This window comes from Salvia splendens, chromosome 9 (genome assembly GCF_004379255.2).
Source record: "Salvia splendens isolate huo1 chromosome 9, SspV2, whole genome shotgun sequence".
NCBI lineage: Eukaryota > Viridiplantae > Streptophyta > Magnoliopsida > Lamiales > Lamiaceae > Salvia > Salvia splendens.
This window is the reverse complement of record NC_056040.1, coordinates 13,620,663-13,641,413: the sequence shown is the minus strand read 5'-3', so window position 1 is coordinate 13,641,413 and position 20,751 is coordinate 13,620,663. Positions and strand designations below refer to the sequence as shown.

The following is a 20,751-nucleotide window of genomic DNA, read 5'->3' as shown; positions in this document are numbered from 1 at the left end:
TCTTTTTAAAACCTTTCACTATTTCTTCTTCAAAAATATTTTCAATTTTCCCATTAATCACAAAAACAAAAACAATCTTTTCATTTTCCAATTTTATTACTTTTCATCTATATATTCTTTCAGATCCTTCAATTATCGTAAGAACAATAAAAACATTTTCAGTTTATAACTTATTAAAATATCTAATTTACATAATGTTTTTATTGTTTTTTTCATAGAATTCCATTTTAGATGAGTTATATAGGAGTATATTAAAATTTAAAATTTAAAATAAATTCAGTTTCATTTGTATTAAAAAATGAAAACAAAAATGATTATGAGAGGCGTTCTGTTTTCAACTCTGAATCTCACAATTTATTTCATAGGTTGGTGGTTCAAAGTTGTATTACCTGAAGAAATAGAATGAAGCAGTTTTGTTGGAGATGGGCCTCGTAAATTGGGCTCTATCAGAAGTCATTAAAACGGGCTTTAGGTAATTAATTTTGCTCTTCCCTATTTTCTTGCTATTATTTTTTTCTTTATCTTGAATTATGTATGTAGTATATTTATTCTTTTTACCGATGGAGCACCAATTTAGCAAGGTAGAAATTATTAGTATTGAGGAAGACACCTCTTCTCATCGTTCATATTATTCCTTTATCTTCATTTGCATGCCCTATTTACTTAAAGTTTGTACTCCTTATTCATGATGGCTTGATAAAATTTGTCACTTGCAATATGTATCAACTATCAAGACTAAAATACCATCAACCCCTTCTAAGAAGGGAAAGGGCGGTTCGGGAGTGACCCAGTTCGTGCACACGCTCAATGCTACACATCGTGTGCTGTTCCAAGAATGCTCGTCTGTTTGCTCGAAAATTACCATCAAGAGGATGGCCCCGTTGTCATTCCTGAGCCACTGCAGCCATTCGTGGGCGGTCGTCAAGTAATTGACTACAACTTCAGGTAGGCTTTAACTTTACATTTGAATTTACTCGAAACTTAATAAGTCTTTTTTAGTGATTATATACCTCAATTTACCGTATCCACATTCATATTATAGCATAGTATTATATTTATGACTTTATGTAGTCATTTTTGTAATCCGATATGAGTTGCATATGCGACCATAAATTTAATATCAATAGATCATGCGTGTAGTTCGAAAGGTTCTCCATGATTAATGAACCTAATTCCGATTTTTAATGGTTTGATTGAAATAAATTAAATGGTTGTTATGCAAAAATCTTACATCATACAAAATTTATATGCATACATATAGTTGAATTTTCACTAACAACTTTTATTGAGAGAGATAAAGAATGTTGCGTAGAAGATAATGAAGATTTCTCATTTGCAGCATTAATTCGTAAATTGTCGTTGCATTTATGCCGGTGGAATTAACCTATTATGAATCGATATCTTATCTCGGTCTATGTGTTTTAACAAAACACAGAGAAGTTATTTTCAATTATTTTATAATAATAATAATAATTATTATTATTATCTAACATTGTAGTACTTGTGACTTGTGAGTCTTCTTTATTCTCGGATGTTGGATGTGTGAGGACATTTCACAAACATATTCATATAAAAAAAAGAAAAAAACAGAGGTTGACAATGGTTCATTGTCACGACCGTACTTTGCTAATGATAGCAAAAGCGGGAAATCCGTGACTAATAAGTGGAATTAACGAAATGAGGAAAGAACTCAAGGGACTTGCAAATTGATACCACAAATTAGAAGCCAAGTATTTGATTACAAGATCTCAAAATAGAATAATTCATCATATCAACTAAATCAGAGTTCGAAGGTGAGTCTTTGAAATTCTCACTTGACAAAAGTACAGCGGAATAGGTCCTTACTAAACGACTTCGTGTATGAAGACACGAATCGTAGAGAAATCCACTTGATTATTTAATAGCATCGACTCCGATCAATATTCCTTCCTCTTGACGTTCAACCTGTACATTTATAAATACATGCAGGGCTCGCAGCACCGATCAATATTCCTTCTCACCCGCCACCTGCATCTGCCCCTTGTCACTCGGCTCCCCCACATACCGCTCTTCCCCGGTGCTCGCAGCACCGCTGCCGGAGTCCGGCAGAGGCCGTCGCTGCTTCGGGAGGCTCCTGATGTTGTTGCTGTTCGGGCGAGACTCAAGGCGCGCCACCGCCATTCGTGCTATTGTTCCAGCGGCGTCGCCTCCTCCTCGTAATAAAGCTAATTCCCCTCCCCTTTCCTTAACATTCCGATTTTTTTATTGTTCTACATGGTGGCAGTAGCTATGTGATGATTGAAGGCCTTGTCCAATTGTTTTGGTTATGATTGCTCAAGTCTTGATTTTTCCTTGGCATAATTAGCTCACTGGAATGAGCCCCAAATTTTAGCTATTCTGCTATTGTTCTTGGTATTGATGTGAAGATCCTAATGAAATTCTAAGTTCTCATGCTATCTATTGGCTTGTTCTAAAATCGATCTTGTGGCTGTACGAAGCTTCCTATATGATGCGTGGTTTGTGTTGGGAGGTTACCTTGATTGGTGAACCCTTGCTGTGTTCTTGCTGCCAATTCCTCCCCTTGCTCCTCCCTCTTGTTGCTCTCTTCTTATGAAATAATGTGAAACTTGTGGTGACCGAAAAGTGGGGGAGAAGAAGAGGGTTGTGGCTCCTTATATAGCTCTTAACTGTTGGCAGCTTGTGCCTGAAAACTTGGGGACAAAGTCTCTTATTTTTGGCTGCCAGCTTGCTCCCTTTTGAGCTTTGTGATTCTGTGATTATGCTAAAATGGTGAAATTCTTGGGAGAAAACAACCCCTCCTTGGCTGTTTCTCAAGCCTCGATAAGAGGGTTCCATTCCTCCATCCTTTTTGGCTTGTGGTTGGGTTCCCTTACCTTGTGGCAGCCTTGTTTGATTCCATATTGGTGCAAGTTAGGGATGGCAACCGTGGCTGATCTCACGGCAATTTCTGCAGCCTCTTGGCTGTGCTATTTGCCTATTACTTCCACCATCTTAATCGAGCTTGCCTCTCCTTCTCCCTTTCTTGTGTGCCTATTTTTCTAACCCCAATTTTGCGTTGATTTGCAGGTCTAGGGCTGCCTCTATTGGAGTTTTGGTGGAGGTGGGGATCGATGAAGATGTGAAGGAAGACAAAGGATGAGATTCACTACATCACTCATTGTCTTATTGCTAAATTTAGCAACTTTGTTGAGGTACTAGGTTTGAAGTAGCTCTTGACCAAGTTCTAGTTTAGTCATTAGCTTGATGTTGTCCCTTTCAAAATGTAGTGTAGGATTAATTGTGGTTTTTGTTAGGGCTGGCAAATCGTGCGGATTAGGTCGTTATCGGGTCAACCTGATAATGACTCAACCCAATAAGGCCTAACCTGAACCCGACCTGTTAAGAAAACTGTAAATCCGAACACGAACCCAACCTGCTACCTTCAAATCCGAACACGACCCGCACCCGACACGAACCCGTTATCGACACGATATAATATGGGTTGACACGACACGATAACAACCCGAACCTGATATTACACGATTAAAACCTAATATTACATGATTAAACCTTAATTTTTAACCTAATTTACCCAATTAAAATTCGTTTTATACTATTTAAACCTAATTTATAAGAAATTAAAAAATTAAAGTAATATATATATTTTTAAATAATAATAAAAATAATAATATTATTTCTTAATGGGTTACCCGCATCCGACCCGAACTCAACCCGAAATTATCGGGTTCTTAATGGGTCAACCTGATAAGGACACGGATCCAATAAGACTTGACTCCAACCCAATAATTTCATGCGGATTCGTGTCAGATTATCGTGTCGTGTCGAAAATTGCCGGCCCTAGTTTTTGTCTTCATTGCGCGGGAAACAAGGCATGTACTATTTGTATTAAATTTTCTCTAATCATTTTCTACTAAATACTTCTTCCACTTGATTATTGAAGTATTAACTTGCATTTTGTTCCTCCAAACAACAACACTTAATTTATTTCAAAGTCGGAAGGGTACAACGGAAATTCCACGTCATCTCAACGAGAATTAACTAAGCTAATAACCCGATTTAGTTTAAAAGAAAAGAACGAATTCTCGGGGCGTCACATTCATGTTGCTCATTTTAATCATAGTTGTGTGCAGGAAAACAAAAAATACTACTCCGTACTTCATAAGACCATCCACAACGCGTCTCGCGCCGGGCTCGCGTCTCGTCTCGGAGAGACGAGACCCCCGCGAGACGCATTGCAGCGCCCATCTCGTCTCTATCTCGCGCCCGTCTCGTCGCGTAGCTCGTCTCGGTGAGACACGAGACGAGATGGCTCGTCACGCGCCAGGGACACGTGGCACGTCCCCATGCGTGCGTGACGCCCACTCGCTGGCCCGCGAGTGGGCGTCGTCACTGATGACGCAATAATTCATTTTTTTTAAAAAAAATCGATTTTTAATTAAATTTTTTTTTCAAACGGTAATATTACCGTTAAATTTTTATTTTCATTTTTAAATTTTTTTAATTTTTTTACTCTATAAATAATTCTATTTCATACTCATTTCAAACACAAACACACATCTATTCCTCTCAAATCCTCTCTATCACTCCAATTTCCATCTTCAATCAACTCAAACAAATGGATCCTTTTGAGCAAATGCGTCAATTAATGGAACAATCACTCGAAGAAGATCGACGACGAGAGGCGGAGGAAGCCGCACCACCCCCACGACGCTCCCGGAAGTACATCAATCGGAACCGGGAGGAAGCCGCCGCACGGTTAGTACGCGACTACTTCTGCGATAACCCGATTTGGGGAGATACCTATTTCCGTCGCCGTTTCCGCATGCGGAAACTGCTATTTCTCCACATAGCGAATACTTTGGCGGCCAGGGAGGAGTTCTTCCGAGAAGGGTTCGACGCGGTCGGTCGTCCCAGCCACACGACGCTGCAGAAATGTACTGCAGCCATCCGACAGCTTGCGACTGGACAAACGGCCGACATATTCGACGAATACCTGCACATCGGAGACAGCACTGGGCGCTTGTGCTTGCTCAACTTCTGCAGAGGCGTCCGGGCAGCCTTCAGTGACGAATTTCTCCGGAGGCCAACAACGGAGGATTGTCAGTTCCTCCTCAACCTGCACGAACAAGTGCACGGATTCCCCGGGATGCTTGGCAGTGTCGATTGCATGCACTGGCAATGGAAGAATTGCCCGGTGGCTTGGAGGGGTTCCTACACGAGCGGCCACAAAGGCACCCACCCAACCGTTGTACTCGAGGCCGTTGCCGACTACCGACTTTGGATCTGGCACGCGTACTTCGGGGTCCCTGGCTCGAACAACGACGTAAACGTGCTCCAACAGTCCGACCTCTTTACCGAAGTTTTGGATGGTAAAGCGCCGGCCATCAACTTCGTCGCCAACAACCGGCGGTATAAAATGGGGTACTATCTCGCCGACGGCATCTACCCGAAGTGGCCGACCTTCGTGAAGACGTGCGGCAGGCCAGCGAACCCAAAGCAGGCTCTTTTTGCGCAGAAGCAGGAGGCTGCGCGCAAGGATGTGGAGAGGGCGTTCGGGGTTCTCCAAGCGCGCTTCAACATCATCAAAGCCCCGGATCGTTCGTGGTTCATGGAGAGCATGGTCGACATCATGTATACGTGCATAATCTTGCACAACATGATTGTCCGAGACGAAGGACCCGATGCCGGAAATTGGTTCGACCCCGAATCCCCCGGAAGCTCAACCGCAAGTAGTCCGCCGCGAAGTGGAGCGCATCCATCTATACAAGAACGGTTGGCTATTCGGGCAAGTACACGCGACTCTAGCGCCCACACCCAATTCCAAGAGGATCTAATTGAGCACATTTGGGAAAATTTTGGCGGAGAAGATTAAATTATGTCATTTTTATTTTTTTAGAATTTTAATTATGTCTTCGTTTTTTTAATGTTAAGTTGTAATGTTGTTTTAATTTTAATAAAGTGTGTTTGTTTAAATTGAATTGGGTTTTAAAAAAAATTTATAAATTAAATTGAATGAATAGTAATTAAGAGACGGTATAGAGACGGTTAAGAGACGGAGCGTTGCAGATTCCGTCTCTTAGTTAAGAGATGGAGGAAAAAAGGACAGTGGGGCCCTCAAATAGTGCTCAAATAGTAGTTAAGAGACGGTTTAAGAGACGGTATAGAGACAGCGTTGTGGATGGCCTAAACTCCACGGCCAAGCCAGTGGTATACCAAAATTTTGGTACAGGATTGAAAATATTTCATACTGAAACTTCTGTTCTGTATATTGAAAAATTCAATAGAATAACAACACATAGCATTATTTTGATATGGTATACGGTATTAACATTTTTGATACGATATAGATTATCTTTCCACTACTAGCTATGCTCATAAATCAACACTTATTTCTTGGGAATTCGTGTTTGTCAAACACCGAGAAAGTTGGGGTATGCTAAAGATAAAGCCCATCCAACCAAAAAAAAGCCAATTTTAATTTTTATGTAAATAAGACTGATAATAAATTTTTTGCCAAATTATTTTGGAATGACTATAAGCAAGTGCCACATAGATAAGGCGCTTGTACTTGTATTATTCTTTTTTGTGTTTTCGTAGAAAAGGGCATACAAAAAACAATAAACTCTAGGCTTACGAGTACGCCAAAGAAGGCCAAGACAAATTCAAACAACCGTTGTCTTAAATAATCGCACACTAATTTGCTATTCACCTCCACATCCGTCCCAACTAAAATAACTCACTTTTCTTTTTTAGTTTGTCTTAAATAAGATGATATATTTCTATATTTAAGACAAAAAAATAACTTTCTCTCTTTAATTAGTACATTCAACTATTTTTTTCTCTCTTCATTTAATAATCACACTCACATTTTATCTCTTTAATTAAACACATTAACTTATAACTCCTAAAATCTCGTGTCAACTAAGAAATGCGTTATATTAGGCAAGATATATTTTTATTCAACTATCCTCGTTATAACAACTTATTATTTATATATTAATATACAATATTACATACACTAAGTATTTGCTTTATAATATCTCGAGTTTTATCTACTACGGACGGAGTATAAAACAATCATGTTTTGACAATTCAAAATATAGTCGTACTACATAAATATCCGTCGCTCACACTTATTGACAAATTTTTTATGCTAAATTGACGTCGCAAAATTCACCCTCTCTAAATTTGTAGTTTTACTTTTACGATGATAAGTTTCAGTCAATCTGTGATAACAAAAAATCAAGGAAGTTTGGTCTGGTAAAACGTCGTTGACAATTACATAAAAGATTATTGACAAAATATTAAATGCTGCTTCAATTAATGTTTAATTTTTGGACTCGCACAACGCGTTAAAACACAAGATTTCTGACCTCGCAATTTGTGGCAAAAGAATTTCCGAGTTTTTTGACCTCACCTACTTTCAAACTTGTGTTCTAATCATTTTATCCAGTAGAATGATTTCCGATTATTTTTTTCAATGTTCCCACTTCTCAATTTGTTAAATAAAATGTACTACTACTCCAAGTCTCCGATTTCGTTGATTCTTTATTTAATTTAGCTTCCAATAAATTTCGAAATTTAGTTATGGATAGGGACAAGATCTTCACTTGCAAATATACTAATGTGAATCAACATGTGCTCTGAATAATATACCACATCTATATTGATTTAGATGCAAAGTTTAAAATAAACCATGAGGAAAGTAACGGCTATAATTCTACTATAATGACGGGAGAAAATTTGACGTCTAAATGGTACAGATAGATGCCCTCCACTATTGACTCCTAATCATATTCAAAATTGGTTTTAAATTAAGGACTTTTCACTTAGACTATCCACAATAGGAATAGCCCAGTCATAGCCTAGCCACTGCCACATCATCAGCACTAAAAATCCTCCTGCCATATCATCAAAACAAACAAATAGCCCAGCCATAGCCTAGCCACATAATATCCACATCACTATTAACAAATATATACAAAATGAAATAATTAACAATCACACAATATACGAAATTTAATTTACGAGACATATACGGGAAAAGTTTAATAATAATATTAAAATTTAAAAAAGTACAATAATTTAAAAAAATACATTAATTTAAAAAAATACAATAATAAAAGGAGTGCCAATTTAACGAGAGAGTACTCGTTAAAACAAGTGGTGCGAATGAAAATGACGAGCAAAGCGCGTATATATAGTGTTTCGGAAAAAAAAATTTAAATTTCGCGCTAGGCGGTGCGCTGGGCGATCCGGGCGCTGCAATAGCGCCGAGCGGACCGCCCAGCGCACCGCCCATCGCCACGCGACCGCCCAGCGCTGCGCGGTTTCTCTCTCCATTCGCCATCTGGGCGACTGCAATAGACCGCCCAGCGCCGGCGCTCGGCTGGGCGGTCGGCTGGGCAGCATTGTGGATGGTCTTAGTCATTTAGGAAAACTCATATTTATAACTAGGACTGAATTGAATATGGATGGCCAACCAATTAATGGATCAAATATGTTCATTCGGTATATGAGATTTGGGTGAGTTATCATGTGGGCCCCACCAATTCTAGTTAACTTTCAAGCATAGAATTGAAAATCACGTACTTTGGAAGTTTTAAAACTGAAGAATGTTTAGATGAATAGTGTGGGCCGTGTTTTATATATTGGGCTTCACAGTTTCATAACTTAAAAGTTGAACATCCGTATTTCACCTGTTTTGAGCCGAAAACTGGTCAAAACTGACAAAGTGAACGAGTCCTAAAAGGGTTTTAACTATTCCACAACAAATATAAATACCACTACATCAAAGTGGTAATTGGGAAAACAAATAAGTTTTCCTAAATAATTATTGAGATTAAGGCCGGCGTGGTTCAAAATAAAGCATAGAAAATTAGAAATACAACAGCAGCGAAATGAACCAACCCCATCAAAATTAACTAGACTTTATTAGTATTTGTTTCTTATGTCATTAATGACATGATTACGTTGGTAAAATAATCTCTTGGTTATTATTGAATCAATTGGTTATCGGTTGAGATATCAATATTTATGAGCTTTTTCTTATTCTTTAGAACTAACCTTGAATTGTGGTAATGGCATTGATTACTCGCGTTGCTCCTCCAATCAATAAATATGTTAATGTTGTGAGATCAAATTATTTACCTGATTTTGCAAGAACTAATTAGTACTCTCTCCGTCCCGGCTAAGATGACACATTTCTTAGTCGGCACGAGATTTTAGAAGTTGTTGATTAATGTGTTTAATTGAAGAAATGAAATGTGATTGTAAGTATTAAATGGAGAGAGAATGAGAGTTGAATATTTAATTGGAGAAAGAAAAAAAATGATTTTATGTATTAATTGGAGAGAAAAAGTTTCCAAAAATAGTAATGTGACATCTTATTTGAGACAAACTAAAAAATAAAATGTGTCATCTTAAATGCGACGAAGGTCGACGGCAGTAGTAATAAATAATCAAATATCAAGAGACATTACATATCATTTGATAACAAGTTTGAGATTATAAAATCATCATAATATTGATTTAATGGTGTAACTTTTTTTTAAAAATCAAATAGGAGTAGTCAGCTGCAATAATATATCACATGTATCAACGACATCACTACTTTTTAGACATTGAAAATTCTTATTGTACAAAAGTGTAGTCCAAAATAAATAGAGACGAGGGCCACGCACATACATACTTTAACCTTTTAATTTAATAATTCTATGAAGATCAAGTGAACTATTGTCTATTTAAATGTATGAAAAAAGTTAAAATTTCAAAAGCAAACAAACACACGTAATTAATTCATTTCTGCGCATAGCATTACAAGTTTACAACTGAACTACTTCACTTTCTAGTAGCTCATTGAAAATTCCATCCCCACTCGATGAATAATTTGTTTTTAGTTTTTTTTCTTATCTTTTCAAAAATAGAATCATCAAATTTACTAATTAAAAACTATTCAAACCAGTATCACCTTTTCTTTTCTCCTTTAATCCTTTTTAATGTTAAAGAGAGATATAAAACTCACAAATAAGACGTCAATACAATTTATTCGATTTGTAAATTTGGTGATATTGTTCATATGGTAAATTTTTTTATGTATAAAATAACTACATGTAAAATACAAAAACAAGGTTCAAATTAATTACGTATGAACAATGTTTGTCCTGCAAAATAATCAGATATTAATTTCGTTCCGTTTGTAGCATAAAATAATACTAGCTCCATCCATTATCCATAAGCTTTGTTAAAATTGAATTTTACTGAACAAAATTGATTTTATGATTTTCAAACCAAAACAGTAGATGGGCCATATTCGAACATAATTGAGAGGACATTCATAATATCTATAGAGTTTAGTCTTTTTATTGCCGATTTTATGATTTTCACTTTTTTCGAAATTTATATTTCATGTCTTTACTAATATATCAATCAATTAACAACCAATCCTAAAATTTTGGGTATCAATCGATATAAAATTCGAAAATGATTTTGTCTTACATAACTGATTTATATATATATATATATAGATATAGGGGAGCGTTATTCTCCTTTTCACATCTTAGATCCTTTTTCCTTCTTATTATTATGCGTTAGATCTAAGGCATCAACGGATCAGATTGATTCTATAAAACTGGTTCCGTGTTGCATTATAGAAGGTGGTTGTATGCATTACAGGGTTATTATTGACATTTGACGGAAAAGTAACTGCCACATTTTGGTATCTGCGAATAATGCACCACATGGTCACGAGTAATGCATATAATTGACTATATAATGCACAATATGTGAACTGCAATGCATACGAATAAGATGTACCATGTTATGATGTTTGGACACACGTTTCTTGTTTCCCCTAAGGGTTTAATAAGCTTAGGGGCTAGGGTATAGTACGTACACACGTATGTAATCTTCACATGGTAACGAGTAATGGATATAATTGACTATATAATGCACAATTTGTGAACTGCAATGCATACGAACAAGATGTGCTGTGTTATGATGTTTGACACACGTTTCTTGTTTCCCCTAAGGGTTTAATAAGCTTAGGGGTTAGGGTATAGTACGTACGCATTAATAACAAATTATAAAACGATACGAATAATTCACCAAATTGTCACGAGTAATGGATGTTATTAACTATATAATGCACAAAATGTGAACTGCAATGCATACGAATAAGATGTACCATGTTATGATGTTTGACACACGTTTCTTGTTTCCCCTAAGGGTTTAATAAGCTTAGGGGCTAGGGTATAGTACGTAGACATTACTAACAAATTGTTGTTATTGGAATATACGTATGTGCATTATTTGGTTTAGGTAGTGCATTATGTAGCTGTTAATTGTCATTATCTCAGTATATTATGCATTATTAGAGGTATTGTGTATATGGGTTAATCAACGGATTGAAGATTACATACGTGCATTTAGTAATGTCTACGTACTATACCCTAGCCCCTAAGCTTATTAAACCCTTAGGGGAAACAAGAAACGTGTGTCAAACATCATAACATGGTACATCTTATTCGTATGCATTGCAGTTCACATATTGTGCATTATATAGTTAATAACATCTATTACTCGTGACAATTTGGTGAATTATTCGTATCGTTTTATAATTTGTTATTAATGCGTACGTACTATACCCTAGCCCCTAAGCTTATTAAACCCTTAGGGGAAACAAGAAACGTGTGTCAAACATCATAATGCACAAAATAGGATAAATAATGCAACACGGGATTAATTACCCAATGTTGATCTTGACCGTCCATTTCTCTAATCTAATGGCTGATATTAAGAAGGAAAAAGGAGGAAATATAGGAAAAGGAAATGAATACATCTCTATATATATATATATATATATATATATATATATATCCTTTTCCTATATTTCCTCCTTTTTCCTTCTTAATATCAGCCATTAGATTAGAGAAATGGACGGTCAAGATCAACATTGGGTAATTAATCCCGTGTTGCATTATTTGTCCTATTTTGTGCATTATGAGGGTACAATAGTAATCTAATCTAGGCTGGAAACCGCTACGAATAATGCACCACATGGTCACGAGTAATGCATATATTTGCCTATATAATGCACAATATGTAAACTGCAATGCATACGAACAAGATGTGCTGTGTTATGATGTTTGACACACGTTTCTTGTTTCCCCTAAGGGTTTAATAAGCTTAGGGGCTAGGGTATAGTACGTAGACATGTATGTAATCTTCACATGGTAACGAGTAATGCATATAATTGACTATATAATGCACAATTTGTGAACTGCAATGCATACGAACAATGTGCTGTGTTATGATGTTTGACACACGTTTCTTGTTTCCCCTAAGGGTTTAATAAGCTTAGGGGCTAGGGTATAGTACGTACGCATTAATAACAAATTATAAAACGATACGAATAATTCACCAAATTGTCACGAGTAATGGATGTTATTAAATATATAATGCACAATATGTGAGCTGCAATGCATACGAATAAGATGTACCATGTTATGATGTTTGACACATGTTTCTTGTTTCCCCTAAGGGTTTAATAAGCTTAGGGGCTAGGGTATAGTACGTAGACATTACTAAATACACGTATGTAATCTTCAATCCGTTGATTAACCCATGTACACAATACCTCTAATAATGCATAATATACTGAGATAATGACAATTAACAGCTACATAATGCACTACCTAAACCAAATAATGCACATACGTATATTCCAATAACAACAATTTGTTAGTAATGTCTACGTACTATACCCTAGCCCCTAAGCTTATTAAACCCTTAGGGAAACAAGAAACGTGTGTCTAACATCATAACATGGTACATCTTATTCGTATGCATTGCAGTTCACATATTGTGCATTATATAGTTAATAACATCCATTACTCGTGACAATTTGGTGAATTATTCGTATCGTTTTATAATTTGTTATTAATGCGTACGTACTATACCCTAGCCCCTAAGCTTATTAAACCCTTAGGGGAAACAAGAAACGTGTGTCAAACATCATAACACAGCACATCTTGTTCGTATGCATTGCAGTTCACAAATTGTGCATTATATAGTCAATTATATCCATTACTCGTTACCATGTGAAGATTACATACGTGTCTACGTACTATACCCTAGCCCCTAAGCTTATTAAACCCTTAGGGGAAACAAGAAACGTGTGTCCAAACATCATAACATGGTACAACTTATTCGTATGCATTGCAGTTCACATATTGTGCATTATATAGTCAATTATATGCATTACTTGTGACCATGTGGTGCATTATTCGCAGATACCAAAATGTGGCAGTTACTTTTCCATCAAATGTCAATAATAACCCTGTAATGCATACAACCACCTTCTATAATGCAACACGGAACCAGTTTTATAGAATCAATCTGATCCGTTGATGCCTTAGATCTAACGCGTAATATTAAGAAGGAAAAAGGATCTAAGATGTGAAAAGGAGAATAACGCTCCCATATATATATATATATTATATTATATTATATATCATCAAGATTTAATAATAATTTTGCATTGTTATCAATTTTTATTAATTTCGGAATTAATCAATTATATAATTTTATATATATAAGAAATAAGAAATGGAAACAAAAGTGATTATAAGGAAATTTATTGTTTTACTAATTCAAGTGCAGCCTTGTATGATTTTTTTTATATGGAGTACTCTCTACTTTAACTATTTATTATCATGTTTTCAAAATAACGGCAAAAAAGAAATTAATCACTTGATTTGGGATGAATGGAGTATATAACTCCTATTACGGGACGGAGGGAGTACTTGCCAACTTGCATGCAACATGTCATGTGTTATTCTTTTTAATTAATATTAATATTAATATGAGAAATTTAATTGTGAATAAATTATGCATTTCTTGATGTAGTAATTTCTCCATGAACTAAATACTAGTATTGAAGTTATTTATTTCTTGATGCTTTGGTATCATACTCACTATTTTCTTTTTATGCATGTGAGTGAATTGTAAATTGTGAAAATTTATACTATTAGATAAGTTTTTTGTGAAAAAGGCCTAGAATATTTATCTTATATCTCAATTCTCAGGTTTTGTTGACATTGAACGGCTTGTTTTCATTCTTAACCTTGCATAGGAACTGGCTGGTTGGATTGTGAAGTAATTTTTTTTAATTGACAATAGGTTATTCATGAAGATTAACATTTAACTGCAAATTAAATCAAGAATCACATTTACGACTGATAATTTTACCTGTTATGGTATACCATTTGTATTGAATGGATTCAAATGGTACATCAATGTCGCACCATGACTATATTCAGTTAAATTATTGGCTAGTATTTACTGGGTTGATTCAATTCCAAATTATCGTTATGATAAATATTACAAGTTACTAGTACTACTATTTTTATTGATAATAAAAGTTACTCTTCTTATGAATAAAAATACTATTCTAATATACAAAAGATATTATTTTTCTAATGAAAGCTTATGTTCTTGTCAATAAAAGTACTACTACTATCTTTCATAATAAAGTTACTATTTTAGAAGACAAAAAAATATTTAACTTAATAAATGTTCTAATAAATAAAAGTTATCTGTTCAAATAAATAAAAATTACCCTTTATTTTGATAAAACAATATTGTCTAAATGAGCCAATTGATTTAGCCTATTGGGATGAACACTTCAATTGTAGTACCAGTAGTTTTTTTTATAGGCAAATGAGTATTTCATTCCTTTGCTATTTATAGACTTATTTTAACTTGACACGAGTTTTTAAGCAATTACTATTTAATTTTATGAATGAAAATGGTGAAAAGAGTTAGTGTAAATATCAACTCCTTTTATATACTATTAATTTTACAATTGACAGTGAGTGTAATTAATGAATTAGTTGCACGACGGATTCTACTTACTTAAAAATAAAAAAAAGTAGAAAAATGAAATATTTTTTTCATAGACAAAAAGGAGTATGACTTTAAAGGTCATACTATAATTAACTCAAATCCGAGACCTATGATGTGAGACATTTTAAAACTCTATGGCTGAACTAAATCACACACATTCTATATTAAATTATACAAATGCCGCTGGATTTTACTAGTATTGGGGATCCGCACTGACAGAAGGCGCGCCTGCTAGAGTAATTTGGATAGTACAATCTATTATTAGGGGTTCGGTTTGCAAGATTGTATCTTCTGACTAATTAGTAGTGTGTTTGGTTTATAAGATTTAGTCCCCCAACTCAATCCTAGATGAATAATCATGTGATAATTAGTCATAGCTAACCACCTATTACTAAAATAATCTCACAATTCAATCCTACATTGTATCTTGTATTATTTTATCTTGAAAACCGAACGACACCTATATGGAGTACGCACAATTTATTGCATTATATTGCTAAAATAAATTAATTTATTGTAATTCTAATACTACGGTGTACAAATTTTATACTTAATCAGTACGAAAAATTTAAAAAATTACACATTAATCCTTATTGTGGTATAGAGCATTAATCTCTAATCACTATCCCATTTAAAAATAAAATTTAAAAATTCAGATTTAGATAAATAAAATAAAAGCAATGGATTCTATGTCACACTAAATTCGAAAATGTAATTAATACTACTAATTTCCAATTTGTTTTAGCATCGTGGTAGGTAAAGTGAGGAATTTTATTTTCCTTCTATAAATCATGCTCGCGCCTCTCTCTGTCCCTCACACACACACACACACACACACACACACACACACACAGAATCACAATTCACAAGCGGTAACCAACCATCGCCACTATGCCTTCTGTCCCCGGGAAACTCGTCTGCGTCACCGGCGCCGGAGGCTTCATTGCTTCCTGGCTGGTTAAGCTCCTCCTCGAGAAAGGCTATACTGTCAGAGGAACTGTTAGAAATCCAGGTTAAATTGCTGAATTTTGTGGAAATTGATTTTAATTTTTTTGTTTGTTAATGTCTTGGATTTATTTTTTTCTCCAGATGATCCGAAGAATTCGCATTTGAGAGAGCTTGAAGGAGCGGATGAGAGGCTGATTCTGTGCAGAGCTGATCTCAACGTCTATGAGAGCTTGCGCGAAGCTATTAATGGCTGCGACGGCGTCTTCCACACGGCGTCGCCTGTCACCGATGATCCAGTAAGTTTTTCCAATCGATTCTGTTGCTCTCGTATTCTGCAATTGCGTGTGTGTGTGTGTGTGTGAGTGAGAGAGAGACTGAATGTTTACGTCACAGCGGTTCTCCGGTGGGTTGTTGGTATTGTGTATATTCAATTTGACGTGTGGAGAAGAGTCATGGTGAAGCGAGTTGGAAATCACTTATACCCAAGATCAGAATACATTTCCTACTTTAGTGGATTAAGTATTTGATTAAGCTCAATGAAGATCTTGGAGCCTTAAAATTAATTTATAGTATGTCAACCTGTGATTTAATATGACGAAAATATAAAGTTATTCACATAACTTATGAACAAAAGTATTACTCCCTTATTCATAAACTTGGTTAGTGGAGAGAAAGAGAAAATATATCTATATTAATGCATGAGAAAACTTATTTCCCCAAAAAATAAGAAATGTAGCATTTTTTTTAGGGATAAACTAAAAGGAAAGTGTGATATCACCTTGGGATAAACTAAAAGGAAAGTGTGTGCGAGTTGGCCTAGTACTAAAGTAGTAATACCTAACCTGAGACCAATGGTATGGGGTTTGAGTCTACTAAGACATGACCTTAAAATTTAAATTTCCTATAGATATCATTATGCTTAGTTTGCAAAAGTTAATTTTTGATCAATTGTTATGTGTTAATAATAAAGGAACAAATGGTGGAACCGACTGTTAACGGCGCCAAGAATGTGATACGCGCAGCGGCGGAAGCAAAGGTCCACCGCGTCGTGATAACATCCTCAATTGGTGCAATTTACATGGATCCCAACAGAGACCCTGAAAAAGTCGTGGACGAGACTTGCTGGAGCGACCTTGAGTTTTGTAAAAATACCAAGGTTTCTATTCTATTCTATTCTATACCTTTAAATAATCAAAATCTAATCAAGTTTACTTCTAAAGAGGCAACTTGATTCACATAATAAAAATTGTCATGTTATCATTTGAGTACGCGTGTAAATAACTTTAATCGATTGTCGATATGTGACCATATTGATTGTCTCCTTGGTGCCCTCTGATGTCTCTATCATGTTAGGCGCGAGGGATAATGTTACAAGATTAAGAATAATTACCATATGAATAAAATATTTTATGTAATTTCGGACATGTTGTGTACAGAACTGGTACTGCTATGGGAAGGCTGTGGCAGAGCAAGCTGCATGGGATGAAGCTAAGGAATTAGGGGTGGATTTGGTGGTGATCAACCCTGTTTTGGTGCTTGGCCCACTTCTCCAACCAACTGTGAATGCTAGTATCCTTCACATACTCAAATATTTGACTGGCTCAGCAAAGACTTATGCCAACTCAATTCAAGCCTACGTCGATGTCAAGGACGTGGCGCTGGCCAACATCCTCTTGTACGAGAATCCCGCGGCCTCTGGCCGCTACCTCTGCGCGGAGAGCGTCCTCCACCGAGGCGAAGTAGTGGAGATTCTTGCCAAATTCTTCCCGGAGTATCCCATACCTACCAAGTGAGTTTCGTTGTGTTTGTTTGACTATGTCTTTTTCGTGGAGTAGGTAGGTAAGCATGAATTGAATACTAACCACATATGCTTCTTGGTAATACGTTTATAGTTTGCCTTGGGTATTTTGATTTGACCCACTAAGATATAAGTAAAGCAAATCCAAGTTTCTTGTGGGCATTAATCATCATGGAAAAAAGTATACTCCACACCATTTTTTGTGATGCTCAAGAGTTTTCACCAACTCTTAGGTCACTATCAAAAATGGGGACCCAATCCACCAAATATTAATCCATCATGGTTGCACACTTTCTCTCTTCTTTTTAATCATAGTGGGGTAACCCTTTTTCGGCATTGAATAAAACATATTTTTCCCACTAATAATTGCTTCCCTGTTTTCGGTGGGATAAAGGCTGCACAACTTATCTACTATACTTTATTCCACTATGAACATATACTATAATTTTGAATAATGCAGGTGCTCTGATGAGAAAAACCCAAGGAAAAAACCATATATGTTCTCAAACCAAAAGCTGAAGGATTTGGGGCTTGAATTCACACCTGTGAAGCAAACTTTATATGACACAGTTAAGAGTCTTCAAGAAAAAGGCCATATTCCAGTCCCAACTCAGAATGAGGAGGAGCCCATTCGTATTCAGTCTTGACCTATTTGGAGACTTAGAATAAAGTCCAAATCATATTATTATTTGTTGTTCCTTTTTTCTAAATGTTTATGTGAAGAAACAAAGTTGATGATAAAAATGACATAAGGGATTCTCTTGTGAAGGTGAGTTAATGAGAAATTTACAAAGTGTTAACCATGTCATGTAAAACTCACTATAATAAAACTACATTTTATATGGTACTACTCATTAACAGCGTTTTGGATTGGTTAGCACTTAGCTATACGAATTTTAAATAATATGGTCACACTCACACTCACATATTTATTTTCAATTTTAATTTATTTCACTTTATGTATCCTGAGGTGCCTTTTCTTACTCTCACTACCGAGTTAGGTGAAATTAACACGCAAGAAGTGCATAATAGAAATGTTGAATTAGAGCATCTCCAATGGCGGTGAGCGGGCAGGCTAGCCGATTTTCGGCGCTCGCCGAACCATTGGAACCGGCGAGCGCCAATTCGGCGAGCTCTGGCCGATTCGCTAGCGCTCGCCGGTCTGCTCGCCGCCATTGCAGGCTCAGGACCGGCGAGCAATCGGCGAGCGAATTTAATGTTTTTTTTAAAATTTTCGAAACACTATATATCCGCGATTTGCACGTCATTTTCGACTCCAAAAGGATTTAATTGAAGAGTTGTGGGCGCGGAAGATTGCACGGCGTTGTTTTTTTTTAATTATGTAATTTTTTTAATGTACTTTTTTAAAAATTTAAATAAAAGAATTGGATTTTCCCTTATCTGTGTCGTAAATTTAATTCCGTATTTTGTGTGATTGTCAATTATTTGTTTTATATAATTAGGGGTGATGTGGCTAGGCTATTGCTGAGCTATTTGCTTGTCCTGGTGATGTGACAGGAGAATTTTTAGTGCTGATGATGTGGCATGAGGAGTTTGTGACTGGACTATTGCTGGGCGAAAGCCACTGGATATGCCCTTACTACTTTCACATTTACTGGAATATGTTTAACTATATTTTCGACTTGTTATCTTGTTTTCAAACGAGAACAAAACTTAAATCCCCTAAGATTAAATTTTGCTGATGGGAATGAGTCGAATGACAATCAAATAGTACTAAGATTGAACCACTTGTTATACATATGAAGCATTTCTTTCACTAGTTTGATACTCCAATGCAATTACTACTAATTAAATTATTACAGTATGCAGATTAAGGATATGATCAAAATCAACATCAACACCATTTTTTGTATATCCAGTTATCCACATCCTATTTGGTCATTAGTGAGAGGTGGGATTGCCAGCTTGGGACTAGATATATGGATGCCACTCATGCCAGTAACAATCTCCTAGTATAATATTGAAAAAAAATTAAAATCTCAATTATGTACTATATTATTATTACTCCTTTTTAAGACTGAATTGGAAGGGGCCACGCCAATTTGAATTGATTTACTTTTGTACAATTATTAGCAGCTCTCTTGGTTCCGTCACCAGTTAGCGAGCATCTTAATTCTTAGGCTTTGAAGTTCGAAATTAAATGTTACTTTAAAGTTTGAAATTTTTATTTTGGCATTTTTTATTTAAAGAAATGAAAAATGAGATCAATAAATAGTTAAATTAGAGAATGGTGGATTGTGAGTATTGCTTATTGAGTGAATGAATGAATTTAATGGATGACCTAAACTGATTTGATCCGAGGCTGAGGTCCTACCTTTTTTTGGTATTCATCATTCTTTAGATTTTTCTATTACACTAATTTTATGGTTGTGAACTTGTAATGATTATTTTAAGTTCAAATTTCGATAATTTTCAAATCGTCATATGTACTACGTTGTACCTGGTCTCCAATCAAAGATCTCTTTACTTGAATAAATATAGGCCCATCGTGTCTAAAGTAAATATATATTCTTCCCAAAAATTATAGTAGTACTACTCAGTAACTAATTAAATGGATATACGATTTACAGAAGGGATCACCTAATACATTGTGTACTATATTTCCCAATACACCATTATAAGCTTGACATATGGATCTCTTTTTAAGTAAAGAAAATACATTTCCATTATAAACTCTCTCCTATATTTTGTGGCTCCTTTTTCTCTCTACTTCTATTATTTTCTCCTTTTTCTCTTAATATTTTTAATCTAAATGTTTAAGCTAACTTCTTTGATTTTTTTTATAATAGTATCGTTTATTTCATAAATTTATATAAAAGAGTCAAATTTTGACTTATTTCAAAATATATGAAAGGTCAAATTAAATTTTTTTTCCTTATTTTATTGAAATAAATTGATTATTAATATCGCCAAAAATATCAATTTATATACTATAATTAAAATAACAAACATTAAGTGAATGATTTATTCAATAATTAAAATTTTTCTATGGATATTTTCTATAGCAAACATTATAGGCATGATTTATCCAAAAATAAATAGTCTAATTGGGTAGGCGACTAAATTTCAGTTTTTGC

General features: G+C 35.3%; 2 protein-coding genes across 2 annotated transcripts; both read left to right on the top strand.

Annotated features, from left to right (window-relative positions):
• The first annotated feature begins 1,707 nt into the window (after positions 1 to 1,707).
• Positions 1,708 to 3,208, top strand: LOC121747499. The gene is made up of 2 exons (XM_042141545.1): positions 1,708 to 2,195; positions 3,067 to 3,208. The coding sequence occupies exons 1-2, from the start codon at positions 1,963 to 1,965 to the stop codon at positions 3,137 to 3,139; spliced, it is 306 nt and encodes a 101-aa protein (XP_041997479.1). The 5' UTR covers positions 1,708 to 1,962; the 3' UTR covers positions 3,140 to 3,208.
• Positions 3,209 to 15,721: 12,513 nt separating this feature from the next.
• On the top strand, positions 15,722 to 18,507 carry LOC121746677 (cinnamoyl-CoA reductase 1-like). Its single transcript, XM_042140591.1, has 5 exons — positions 15,722 to 15,919; positions 15,997 to 16,151; positions 16,826 to 17,011; positions 17,292 to 17,644; positions 18,114 to 18,507. Exons 1-5 carry the CDS (start codon positions 15,799 to 15,801, stop codon positions 18,298 to 18,300), a joined length of 1,002 nt encoding a protein of 333 aa, XP_041996525.1. The 5' UTR covers positions 15,722 to 15,798; the 3' UTR covers positions 18,301 to 18,507.
• The last annotated feature ends 2,244 nt before the right edge of the window (positions 18,508 to 20,751 follow it).